At 39.5% G+C, this 13,634-nt stretch overlaps 1 protein-coding gene across 2 annotated transcripts in view; it reads right to left on the reverse strand.

Annotated features, from left to right (window-relative positions):
* The window catches only part of LOC121519770 (neuropilin-1a-like), a 157,309-nt gene that overhangs the window by 22,510 nt on the left and 121,165 nt on the right, over nucleotides 1–13,634 (reverse strand). For both annotated transcript variants that reach the window (XM_041802656.1, XM_041802657.1), the window contains 4 exons: nucleotides 12,684–12,859; nucleotides 12,414–12,569; nucleotides 6,205–6,349; nucleotides 420–602 (listed from right to left, as the gene is read on the reverse strand). In XM_041802656.1, coding sequence (XP_041658590.1) covers nucleotides 420–602; nucleotides 6,205–6,349; nucleotides 12,414–12,569; nucleotides 12,684–12,859 — 660 coding nt within the window. The remainder of the gene's footprint in view (nucleotides 1–419; nucleotides 603–6,204; nucleotides 6,350–12,413; nucleotides 12,570–12,683; nucleotides 12,860–13,634) is intronic.

The following is a 13,634-nucleotide window of genomic DNA, read 5'->3' on the forward strand; positions in this document are numbered from 1 at the left end:
TGAGTTTGCGATAGTTACAGGTGGTGTTTAGTCGTCCTCTTGCTCTGATTGGTCATCAATGAATGTATAGGATAGGAGGTGGGGTTTGAGGCTAGACTGGTAGACATACACTGCTTTAAGGATTGTAGTTAAGCAAGGGATCACCGGACATCAATGAGTCATTTTGTACATGCAGTCCACCATATTTAGTATGGGTGACCGGGGCTAAGAAGTTACACAATGGAATCTAGTTATCAGATTTTGCCTATTGTTGACAGATTTTTAGTGAAAGATTTCATTTTTCATTTTGAAAAGTTGAGGGGCAATTTGCTGTGCTGATCCTGTTTTGGCCCTCTGTTCCCAACTCCTCAGAAAGTCCAGTGGGGGATCACAGAAGCATAAATATGATGGCTTTAAATAGCTTTATTTCAATGCTTTACCTGTCACTATGTCGAACTCATCAGGGGCTTCGGTCTCCACCACACAGTCCAGTTGTCCCTCTTCACACTCTGGAGCTGGGGTCGTGCCTGGGATGGTGATGGGCGCTGTGGTGGTCGCTCCAAACGTGGTCATGGGAAGTGTGGAGGCCATGGGTGTGGTGGGAGGGGGCGCCGTTGTAATATCTGAATATTGGAAATAAGAAAATACAGTCTCTTATTTACAAAGATACAGACGTATATCCAAATTCTTGTCCAGTTTTTCAGAATAAAACTAAAAGAAATAAAATGTAGAAATCATGCGTGTTACAAAATATGATGTGCAGCCATCATCTACAATATGTTCCCTACATTTAAAGGTTTAAAGCATGTGAAACTTGTCATCACTTTCACTGTCAGGACTTTTCAGAAACCCACAAATCTTTTTAGAAACTCAGAAACTTTACTTCCCTTCCAAAAGAGGAACAGCTGTCTTAAAAAAGTTGGTATACCCAAAAAAGCGTAGCAAAGAAGGAAGTTTTTCTGCTAGAGCAAGCAGTGTAAGAGCGCATTATCCAGAGTTTCAGGTGGAAACACAAAAACTTGACTTTGTTTTAGTCAAACTGCAGGCCTAGCTACTTGAACGGTAAAAATGCAGTCACATATAACATCAGGAAAATAACGATTTGAGTTGGTTTCAGTTTTAATAACAAAATCCACAGTATATTCAGCGATGTGAAAAGGCTTTCCAGATAAAGAAAAGAGAAACTTTTGTTTCCTTTTTGATGGAGAAGTTTAAAAAAAAAAACAAGAAATAAGCAGAGCAGATCATTGCTTCACTATGGAAGTTATTAAAGGGCAGCGATGTTTCTCACTGGATACAAAACTGCATCTTACAAACTGCACACAGAGCTGGGAAAATTTTTTGCCGCCATCTAAAATCAGATATCAACTTAGATCAACCATATTTTTTTGGGAAGCTGAATTCAATTTCACTAGCCACACCCAGACCTGATTACTGCTAGACCTGTTAAATCCAGAAACCCCTTAAATCTGACCAAGTGATATAGGCTAAAAGATCACAAAAAGCAACACATCATGGCGCCATCTTAAGAAACTCAAGAACAGATGTAAACAAAGTCATTGACATCTTATTAGTCTGGAAAGGGTTACAAGGTCATTTATAAGGCTTTAAGACTCCAGTGAGAGCCATTATCCATAAAAAGAGAAAACCTGACACAGTGGTGAACCTTTCTAGTAGTGGCTGGCCATTTCTAAGGCTTTGGGACTCAAGCCAACCAAAGTGGGAGCCATTATCCACAAACGGAGAAAACTTGGAACAGTAATTACCCTCCCCAGTAGTGGCCAGCCATTTCCAAGGCTTTGGGACTCTAGCAAATCACAGTGAGAGCCATTATCCACAAATGGGGAAAACTTGGTACAGATGTGAACATTCCAAGGAGTGGCCAGCCAACCAAAATGACTCCAAAAGCGCATCGATGACTCCTCCAGGAGGTCACAAATGAACGCAGAACATCTAAAGACCTGCCTCCCTTGACTCAGTTGAGGTCAGTGTTTATGATTTACAGTAAAAAAGAGGCAGGGCAAAAACAGCCTGCTGACCAGAAACAATGCAAAGACATATTTCACACTTGACATAAACATCCAGATGAATATGATGGCATTAGTCTCAGAATTGAAAGAAATGCCCATTTAGGCTCTGTAAGCAGCTCTGACATCAAACAGAGAAGGTGCTGTATGACAGATCTACAATTTGCCCTGCAGAAAAGAGCAAAAGAGCGTTGCACATAGCCAAATCAAGGAGGCATATCTTCATTGTAATAGCATCTGAAGCTTTTTAAGATCTCTGCTTTTTGATGATTTCTGCAGGAGGATTGTGGCTCGCTTAGGTAAAGAGATATCAAACTGAAAACTCGACACTCTCGTTGACAATCCTGCTGCAAAACTCGAGAGTCTCCATTTTTTTCTGAACATTAAAGACAAGCCGACGCTCTTGTTCCCCATCAAGGACCGAAGTGATAACGACGGAAACTCACGTATCTTGTTAAACTCCAGCATGCTCTCCATGTCTGCTGATGTGCTTTTATGGAAATGCAGAAAATTGAAGATGAATTAGCATATGTAGGCTGTGTAAAAAATCACAGATGGTGTGCATGTAATTAAACTTTGTAAGGAGGGAAACATGTTTGAGTGGGATGAAGGTTCGCTCCGACAACAGCGTGGATGTAAGGACATGATTTAACTCAAAGCTGCTCCAGTAATGATAAAAGAAAACAACTGTTGAATGCGATTTCCAGGCAGATTGTGAGCTTGTTAGCTTCTCTGCTGTCTTGATTATTTTTACACAACATCGCTTTTAGAAGCTTTTTTCAAGGAGATGCTCAATTAATCCAAATAAACATCTAATTCAGGGATCTAACATTAGGCATCTTATAATAAAAAGGCTTTTAATAACAGCTTTAGACTGCAGCAGAGAGCATTAACGTATAACACGACTATAATTAGGATAATTGGTACAGCACTGCTAATTTGTATGTTAAGGGTTTATATTAAGATGTTTGTGGATTTGACTCTTTCTTTAAGCACCCATCTTTGTGTACAGTATGAGGCTGTATGTCTTTTTAATGCAAACATGAGGTTTGTATGCATCCGAGTGTGTAGAGAAGTCTGTTTAAAGTGTCATTATCCTCATCAGGGACATAAATACAGCTTTAAATAGCAGATTTGTTTGTTTTTCTCATCTTTCCCTCTCATTTAAAGCTCACTCTCATCCTCTCAGCCCCTTTCACCTCCCTACACTTGCACACCCCCACATCTCTCACCAGTGCAATAACCTCCTGAGACCCGAGCATTTGTTTCTAACACATTTTTATTTTCTCCCACTTATTTGGTGTCAGTAGGACCTAAAAGTTTAAGAGCTCAGCCTTGTCTTTAAACAGGAACCAGATTTTACCAAAAATGATATCCACAAATCTGCTGAAGGTCCAGAAAACACAGACCTGGATCGGTTTAGACCAGATGCTTTGTCTGTTATTGGGGTCTTCAGTCAGTCAGAAATGCTGTCAGCCATTAAGAGAGATGGGGGGGTCATTTTCATCTTATGTTGATGATGGACCACAGGGACAAAATTCCTGTAAAAGTTCTTAATTTATTGGATATTTTCCTTTTCCAAAATCCACAAACGTTTCCTAAAATTTAAAAGAAATTTCCTAAAATTTGCAAAGAAAATTGTTCAAAATACTTTAAAAATTTCCCATTAAAAGTACCCCAAAATTTCTTTAAATATTCCCTGACTATTTAAGTGAAACCTCACTATAAAGTCTTAACACTCCAATGAAACATCACCCCAAAATTCCAAGTAAATTCCTGGAAATTTTCAAGAAATTTCCCCTAAAATTTCTTAACAAATTCCCCCAAATTTACGAATATATTCATTAAAATTTCCAGGAAAATACCTAATCAAGTTCCTAATAAATGTCCAAATAAGTTTCCTAATTTCCTATGAAAAATGCCATTAACTATGAAAGCAAAATTCCTAAAATCTTCCAATGGAACTCCAAATTCCCCAAAATTTCAAAAAAATTTCCTAAAATGTGAGTCGAAATTTTTCAACATATCTTAAAGTATCCCATTTAAAATAATATTTAATTTCTTTAAATATTACCCAAATGTGTAGGTGAAACCTTACAATAAAACCTAAACAAGCCAGTAAAATTTTCCCCCCAAATTTCCATTTAAATTACTGAACAATTTCAAGCAAATTCCCTCAAAGTTTCTCATCAAATTCCCTGAAATTTACAAATGCATTTACTAAAATTCCATGAAAATGAAGGAAAATCCACCAAACAAACGAACAAACAAAAAATCCCTGAAATATTCATGAAAATTCTTGGAAATTTCAAATGCCCCCCCCACCAATTGCAAGTGATACTACTTTCAAAAATTGTTCAAGATGACTTTCTCCCTACGATTTAAACTGTTGGTAGAGCCATAAGCAGTGCAGAACTTTGGCCTTTTAAAAGTGTACTGACAGTACTGAGACGGGCTAACTGGCTTCTTTTAAGATGAAGGCTGGTGTGTGAACCTGTGCCAGAGACTTATGGACTACGTGCTGCTGCTAAAGTTACTCAGTGCTGAAAGCAGGTGACCTGGGCTCTCTGTGGAAGTCAGATAGACCCTGTTATCCCTGTTTAAAGTCACTGTACTATCAGATTAATTGTAAAACCAGTACATTAAGGTGAAAAAGATATTTTTGTTTTAAGTAAGCGGTTCAGGGAGAAATTGTTCCATTATTGGTTGGAGCTGGAAAGAAGGTAGCTGTTTTTTTACTGATTAATTAACAAAATAAAGAGAAATTGATCCAAACTACCCGTGCTGAAACTCAAAAGATACATGTTGTAGCATAATCCAGATGCACAATAGCTGTCAAATGCAATCATCCACAATGGAAATATAACAAAACAGAAAAGATAAAAAAGAACAAAAAGCAATAAATATAAAACATAAACCATTTCAAACTGAGTCAAACTTTGCACAAAGGGGTTCATAAATTCTTCTTGCTGATGCAGACATTAGAAATGCCCTTATTGTAAAAATGAGTCAATTATGCGACTCTTCCAACAAACACTGACTACATAAATGAGACAGACGGAGTCAAAAATGGTGAACTCTATCACAGAAGAATGAAATATGAGTGTTTACTGATGTGTACTGTATCACAGAGTCCTGTCCAGTAAACAGACCTTATTAAGAGAGCAGCATTCTCACAGCTCTGCTCTACATTAGCTGCCTGTCAAATCCTCCGCTCTGCTGCTTCTCATCTTTCAACACTTGAACTTTCAAATAAACTTCACAGTAAAAACAAACTAAAATAATCAGCCACTGAGAGTTTTCAGAGGTTTGGGCCTCCTCATATCTTCACTTTGAGGTTTTAAGGCATTCTCAGAAGCTAATATGATCTTCTGTGTCAGAAAAACTTTATCTGTTGTCTCTGTTACTCCTCTCCTCTCTCTCACCTCCCTCTCTCTCCTCTGAACTCTCTCCTGCTTCAGCTGATCCTTATCACTCTCCTTACAGGGAAACAGGAGACTCCAGAGAGCCTCCACTCCTCCTTTCATCTGCTCCTCCCTCACCTACTGTGGGAGGTCGAGCCCTCCTCTCTCCCTCCCCCTCTATCTGCGACACACACACAAGCTCCATCCAGGTCTGACCTCTGCTGCTGCAGAGATAGACGCCTGCCATGGCATCGGCAGCCCTTCATGTACTGTCTCTCTCTCTCTGACTCCCATTAAAGAGCTAGCATGGATAAAACTTACCAAACCCAGCCTGAAAACAAAATTACTGTCATCAAACTGCAGTTTTTACCTGAGAAACAATCTAAAACATCTCTTCTTAAGACAGAAACCACAGGGATGCTCTGCTTTAATATCAGCCAGAATGTAGTGTTATAAAAAAAGGATATTAAAATATAATAAGAGGAGACAAACTGCCCCAAGGAAGGTGTTTAAATCCTGCAGAGTAACCCAGTTTATACTTCTTCTTATTGTGTGAGTCTGTAATGTTCTGTCTACTATGTTCTTATGACAAGAATATTTTTATCAGGTTAGATGTTAGAAACTTAAATTTGAATCCTAGAAGAATCCTGTAATAAGTAATACATGATTCAAGAAATATCAAATTCATATTAAATTTTTGATTGATTTAATTGTTAATATTGTTTGCGGTCTGCATGTATGAGTTTCTGTTCCAACTTTTATTCCTGTCTTATTTTATAGCGAAGTCGACTCACCGTCCAGTTCACAGCCCAGCAGCTCCAGTCGGAGTCCCAAGCCCTCGATCGTCGCTCTCTCCGGGTAGATCCTAACAAAACGAGTCAAGAGGGGACCCACTGACCTCAGCTCTGGGGTGTCATGGTTCTGGTTCCCGGCAAATATCTGAAGAGGAAACAGAGACAGGTCAGGGCTGGATTCAGTCCTTAGTCACAGTTTTCCAAGAGGAAGACAATGCTTACAAATCATGACTGCAAAACATCTCATTCAGCACATAGCGTTAGTTCAGGTAGAGCAGGGGCGTCTAAACTGTTTTCATCCGGGCCACATACAGAAATATATATAATATAAGGATGGTAGGGCCACTTTCATGTACCTCACCATGAGGATATTAAAGTTATGTAGGTTAAGATGTGATTGGGTGTGCCCAAAGGCTATCTAATAGCTGACAAGGCAAATCGCCAATCATTTTAAGGAGTTTGGGGTGGCCAATCAGATTTCAGGTGGCTCACCTCAGCCATTGATACCACTGGCTTTGTCCCTGGAAAGTCATTGGTGCTGCTATTTACTGACATGATCTATCAGGGTGTTATCAAGCAAGATATTATTATTTTGGTTGCCAATGTATTTACCAGTGTTGCCTCAATTTAGTCATGAAAAAAGATGCAAATGGCGCATGCAACTGTTAAACTTTGTCATGAGATGAAGTGTTTGCCGTATCTCTGGTGTCTTATGAGGGCTGGGCACTATGTATGCATGACGAGTAAATAGAGTGCAATCAATCAATTAATCAATGCACTTTAATTTTCACCCTGGGGGATCTGTGTCACACTTCTTTAAGAAGAAGGGCACAGTGTTGACAATTTTCTTCACCTATAGTGCCACCAAGGAAGTCATTTCATTTTGTTTTCTCCCACTGGAGGAGGCACACTGGGTATTAAACCAGTTTTCTCAGCTGGTGAGGGCCAAAAGTGAAGTTAATCCTGTTTGACCTCCTTAAAATGGGAACTGAGTGTCCACATTATTATGATTTCTCCTCTTTGTGGGCATCTTTGAATTTGCTTTTACCAGTTTTCTCCACTGGAAATGCAAAGTGGGATGAATTTATTGAATATTTTCCACTGGAAGGGCAGCCTGGTGGTTATTTCCCCACAATTTTTCCAATGAAACGGCATCATGGAGAACATATAATCATATTTTACTAACTAGAATGGCACCCTGTATTGCTAACTCACACCTAATCCCTTGTCCTCCATTGGATGTGCAACCAGAGGGCACCTTTCTGCTTTATCTTTGCAAGGGACATCCTTGAGGGCATTTTTGTGGCATACCCTACTTAAGAGAAGAATAAGTCAATAAAAGAATCATAGATGAGTCCTTTTAGAGGCAGACAAACAAAATTAACTTGCTAATTTAGATATTTTGCAGCTTTATAATAACAAAGTTTGCAGACACTCCTTCATAAGTTGCTTCTGTTGCTTTAGTGTAAATCAGAGTATCAGAAAAACTGTTAACCAGGATGTCTGCACATTTCATCAAAGCTAAAACTTCAGAGAGCTTTGAAGAGTATGTTAAGACTTTTAGAAAGTAGATATCACTATTAAATGAACATGAAACTAGGGAGTAACTCTCCGATCACAGACGAAAACGGTTTTCTATCAAAGCAGAAATCAGACAAAGCTTAAGAGCATCATTTAAGGAGATCATTTATCAAACATGAAATATTCTCAGGGCTTTAAACACTTATCTTTCCAGGAAAAATCAGTTTTTACAAAATGTTAACAAATAGTTTTGACAAAGAGGTAAATCTCAGACACATGGACTAATCTGACTCTTTACTGCTTTATTCTGTCCCAAAACAAAGGAGCGTTCACTCTGTTTCTGATCAAATGTTGGTCATTTCGATAAGAAGCTGAAACCAAACGAAAGGAGGAAATAAAGGCCAAAGGCAGGAAATCAGAACCAGAGTCCTTCCTTTAAAAATGTCTGACGTGGAGGAGGCACAGATGAAAATGGTTTCCGTCACACTGGGGGGAAAACAGTCAGGCGGTGAACACCAAAAGCACCGCTGGATGTTTGAACTATGAAGGTTTTCATGTACCTGATTCAATAAAGGCTGCAGAGAGGCATTATGGGTAGAGTTAGGAAGTGGCCCCACATGTAAAAAGTGGAACTTTAAGGTAGATTTGCACCTCTAAGGGTGCCCAAACTATAGCATGGGGGCCAAATGTGGCCTGTGGTCCAATTTTGATTGGCCCGGAGCAAATTCTATAAATAAAATGAAATATGTCCCACATTTGATCGAGGAGCTTGTGCTTTTTTTGTGAATAAACTGAGAAAACACTGTACATGGTAAAAATGTTGGCAATCAAAACAATATCATCTTGTTTTCTAACTTCCTGATAAGTTTTGTCAGCAAACAGCATTACCAATAATATTCCAGAGGTGGAGCCAGTGGCAGCTAGAGCCAAACAAGACCCCCAAGACCCCATTAAATCGAGCGTTACACTCTGCTGCTCTCTCTGCAAGCTGCTCTCTCTGCAACCCTCCTCCACCCCAGCTCCTCCTTTATTCTGACTTAATCAGTGTCACATATCTCACCTTGTGGATATTAAATATGCCCTGACATCCTTGTATAATTCTATATGTGGCCCTCAGTGGCTTTATGGGAATGAAAAATACCCAAATTGTATGCTATTGTGCATGTGTGGAGGTGAAGATTGGTATTGTCTTTAACCAGGATCTATAGTACTAATTTTGATCCTTTTGTGCAGGAATCACAATAAATCCTCCCTGAATCCTTGAATCCTGATCCCTTGAACATTTTTATGCTTTATGAGAAACAGGTGTAAGGTGAGACAACCAACAGGCCAGATACTGTGAACATGAACATATACAGTAACTACGCTGTCCATGTGTGAGCCTCGTCTCAATGCATGTCCCAGCCCGGGCCTCGCTCAGCCTTTCCTGCCTCGCCTTTTGAAGCGGTTTTATAAAAAGACACAGGAAACAGAGCAGAGACGCAGGCTGAGGGGACAGAGGAGCATCTAGATCTGCGTCTGCACTAAATCAGCAGGAGACTGACGGCCAACCTCGTCCTCCGCCCCGCCATCTGGAACGCATCGAGGAGGATGTCGCACCAACAGGGCCGAGAGCCGAAGGGAGGAAGTGGAGTCTTAAAGCAATGACATGAATTTCCTCCAGGGGATCAGACACAAAGTCCCTAAAATCTCCAAGAAGGGATACAGACCGAGACTGAGACAAGAGGGATCTTTGCTTTTATTCTCTACTCCTAATCTGAGTTTCTTTTGGAGATTTGGTCTCCGTCTTTTACACTCAGTTGCACTTGTCAGTCAAATAAAAGCTACTGCTGCTTTCAAAGGCTGGCTCTCTGCTGCTGCTTTTGTAGCTCGTTGAACAGCCTAAATCTCCCTCCTTTATTCTGCATATAAAGTTAGTAAGAATAAATTTATTAGATGACCATAAAGCTAAGAGGGAAGTGTTTATCCGTTCACTGACATTAATGGTCTGAATGACTCCAATTTATTCAAAGTTAATTAAAATGTCGTCAGAGGCTCTTACATCAAAAAGCATTAGTATGCAGATGTGAAATGGGTGTCCACTAAATAAATTCATAAAATAATGAATAAAAATGCATTTTATAGTGAATGTGCAGCCATTAAAGTAGATTTGGCAAAACCAGCGGTAAAAGAAAGCAGATAAAAAAAACATATATGCAGGTTTGCATGCTTTATCTATGTACGTGGTGTTCAGACAGCGCAATAAACGTGAGTATAGAAGGATAAATCAGGGAATTAATGCAGATATCTGGAGGTCTCTATCTCTGTAATATTTACAGTCTTCAGTCCTCTCCAGCTACATGAGGTGATGGAGGTTAAGGCTCTAGAGGAGAAGTAGCTCCTCAGACTGTTAGACCGGCTCTAATGGCTCTATAGCTCATCCTTCATGACACGAGGACAAACAGAGCTCAGCAGGGACTACCTGCTTTTTTAGGACCCCTGGTTCCAGAAGCAAATCTATTTATATCAAAATCATCCAACCACATTTCAGAAATCAGTGTTTCCAATCCTGGAACCCAGCCAACCAGCAACCTGAAACGATCAAACTTTTAATTCAGAACAAAAATGGGATCTGAAAATGGAGAAAAGGGCTGTACACAGTTTCTCTGGGAGTAAAAGAGACACAAATCCTGCAGTAATTTAGCAAACCTCTTTAAAAAATCGCTGTTCAATACAAGTCTGATTCTGCTTGGGTTTTGGCCCATAAGCAGGATGTTTTTCAATCCGTGCATCAGTCCTGTGTTTAATATTTGGTTGACAATTAAATAACAGATGAATGTTAAAACCAAATCAAAGAATGAAAGAATGGCTCGTTTTCTCATTTCCGTTACTGAAACGAAATCAAACAAACAAACAAACAAAAAAAAAAACCAAAAAAAAACACTGTTTTGATAATCTAATTGCGATTTTTTCCCCTAATATTGCGATTTGATATGTGATTATGTCTGAAGTTCCTCAGTTTGTATATTTTCCAACAAATACAAGTAATAAACCATTCTATCTTACAACCAACACAATATTAGATTAAAGAAGAGCTGAACAATTCTGAAAAAATAACTTATTGTGATAATTTTGGCTCGTATTGCAAATCAAATATGAATTCTTGTATTGAAAGGAGTGTTAATTTTTGTCATTCTCATATTCTAAAGAAAAATGTACAAAAAAGGAGAAAAATTGAATTTTTGCAGACTAATCTAAAAAAATGGGACTTTTAAGACTGCATGATGTAATGTATAACATTGCACCTTCTGTAATTTGAAAATTGCAGTTATGATTAAATCTAATTTGCGATGAATTGCCCAGCCCAAAACAATACTCTTGAAAAATAACCCCAACAGGGATCACTGTACGACAGGCAATATTTTTACACAGCTAAGCACATCTAAATACTCTGCCCAAGGGCATGATGGGAAACTCTGCCAACACTTCTCTTAGATATGAAATACAGTGTAGTCAGAGGTGGAAAAAGTAAAAGAGTATAATACTCAAGTAAAAGTACAGCTACTCTAAAACTCTAAAACATACTTAGGTAAAAGCAAAAGTACTGATTTCTAAATGTACTCAAAAAAGTACAAGTACAAGGAAAAACGACTGAATTACAGCAGTTTGAGTTAAAGCAATCAGTTACTTTCCACCCCTGATAATGAGTAAGAAAAAGAGGAAAAAAGTAGGTCACATGTAAAATATTTAAGAACTCATTTGTACCAGTTAAATCACTACGTTTACTTCTGGGGGGGATATGGTACTTCTTGATTTTTGATATTCATGTTGGGATCATTGAATTGAATATGAAAAAACCGCCCCAAGCAATCAATTCCATTTCATTTTTCAATATTACTCAGTGCAGGTGTTGCGCTCAGAAAAGCATCCTGAGAATCCCGCGCCCATTATTGAGGAGCTCACTGCTTACTGCGATGATATAAGGATCACAACGTCAGTTTAGCTAGAGGCCACCAGATCAGGGTTTTATTCTAGTTATTCTTATCCATTGAAATGTATACTGCACATAATTTACACACAATCAAAAATAGGGAAAAGTTTTAATGTTGCTATAAATGTTAAGTAAAAAGAAGGTAAAAATAAAGTATGAAGAAGTCCTTATCTATGGCGTAGAAACAGCAGCACCTAAAGGTCTGAAGAGGCTGAAGTTCCAGTACAAACACCCTACAGGCTCTGGTCTGATGCATGGACCAAATCATACTGGGATTTTCCCTCAAACTTCTTAAACCATTGTGTTTCCATTTCCTAGCATGTATTTTTTGTTGTGCCCTCCAACACAGTTCCCTTTTTTAAGCTTTCCTCACGTCAAACCTTCTTTGAGCGCCTCGAACAAAAGCGTCCGACAATCAGAGCAGCCACCGCTCAGATGAACAGAAGTCTATAATTTGGGTGCCAAACATTTCATTCATGAGCGGCGTTGAGGTCGAGCGAGCGTCTTTGTGATGGCTTCCAGGAATTCCAGATTACAGTGAGAGGAGGTTTATTTCATGTCAACAACCTCTGACTCTCTCCTTTATAATTTACTTTCTGCTCATCTGTGCTGGCTTTATCGTCATGCTGCTGCTGAAGGATAGAAACCAGTGATAGAGGATGATAAAGACAGAGTATGGAGCTATCTATGACAGCATGCATGCTCAGGCTGAACCAACCTTAGGCCTGGTGGTGTTGTCTTCCTTTATAATAGTCCAATCCTCTCCATCTAGACTGTGGCCAATCCTGAACCTCTTCATGAAGACATTCCTGTCCCGGTGTTTTCCTCCCTGGATCACAACACCACTCACCATCTTGTCCTGGCCCAGATCCACCTACCAGGAAATACAAAGGGGACATCTGTCAATTTATAAAGCCCTAAATCCCCTGATTTATGCCTTGATTATCTTTTACAGTTCACTCTCTTTATTATCAGACATTGAACCCACCTGTAGCCACTCGTTCCTGAAAGGCTGCTTGGTCTGCTGCCCGGTCCAGCCTGATCTCCCCGTCAACAATCGAGAGTTTTCAGCGACCCAGCCTCGGTCTGCGTACGATGAGGCGCTGATCTGAGCATCTGATATTTGCCCTGACACCATCCCCAGCATCCCTGCACATGGATAGTCTGCAGAGAGAGAGAGAGAGAGGGGGAAACTTTTGAACGGCATACAAAAAAAGATAGGACAGCGCCTTATCTCGTCTCTAATGTAGTCAGCTGTTAAAGCCAGTGCCCTCTGGGTGCTGCTGCTGGGTTTAAACTTTAGAGTAGGAGCATAAAAGATCCATTTATTGCAGACATGTTGGCTGAATCTAACATCAAACTTTGCATCATTGGAGTGAATGTATTCACCTGGATCTCTGCTGTTAATCCATTAATCCAGAGATAATATTGAATACTTGAATAATGGCATGATTCATCTCTCTGATTCTACTATAAAGAGCCTCCTGTATGATACATGCTGTGGTTCTACTACTACTCCTACTGTTTCGACTGTGGCTAGAAAGACAATGTTTGGACCAGCAACAGCAAAGCTGCTCTTCTAGTGGGTGTTTGGAACAGAAACAGCCCTAGGATAAGAATACACAATGCTGCAATGAGCTAGGAATCAGCTGAAACGGTTCAATAATGTGTCATTAGTGTAAGAGCAGGGTCTAAGAGCGAGCTCATCCCCACGATTTCACTGTTATTTCATAGACAGAATAAAGGGATTATCCTCACCGGCACACTACAGTGAAGTATTCATTTTTTATAAACCAATCATGGTTAGTATAATTTGTTTTTTTGACACCCCCCCAAACTGCTCAAGGTTGCACAGGGATCGGGTGTGAACAGCCCTTTTCAAATCCAGCCACAAATTCTCTATTGGATTGAGGTCTGGGCTTTGACTCGTCCACTCCAG

Source organism: Cheilinus undulatus, linkage group 13 (assembly GCF_018320785.1).
Source record: "Cheilinus undulatus linkage group 13, ASM1832078v1, whole genome shotgun sequence".
NCBI lineage: Eukaryota > Metazoa > Chordata > Actinopteri > Labriformes > Labridae > Cheilinus > Cheilinus undulatus.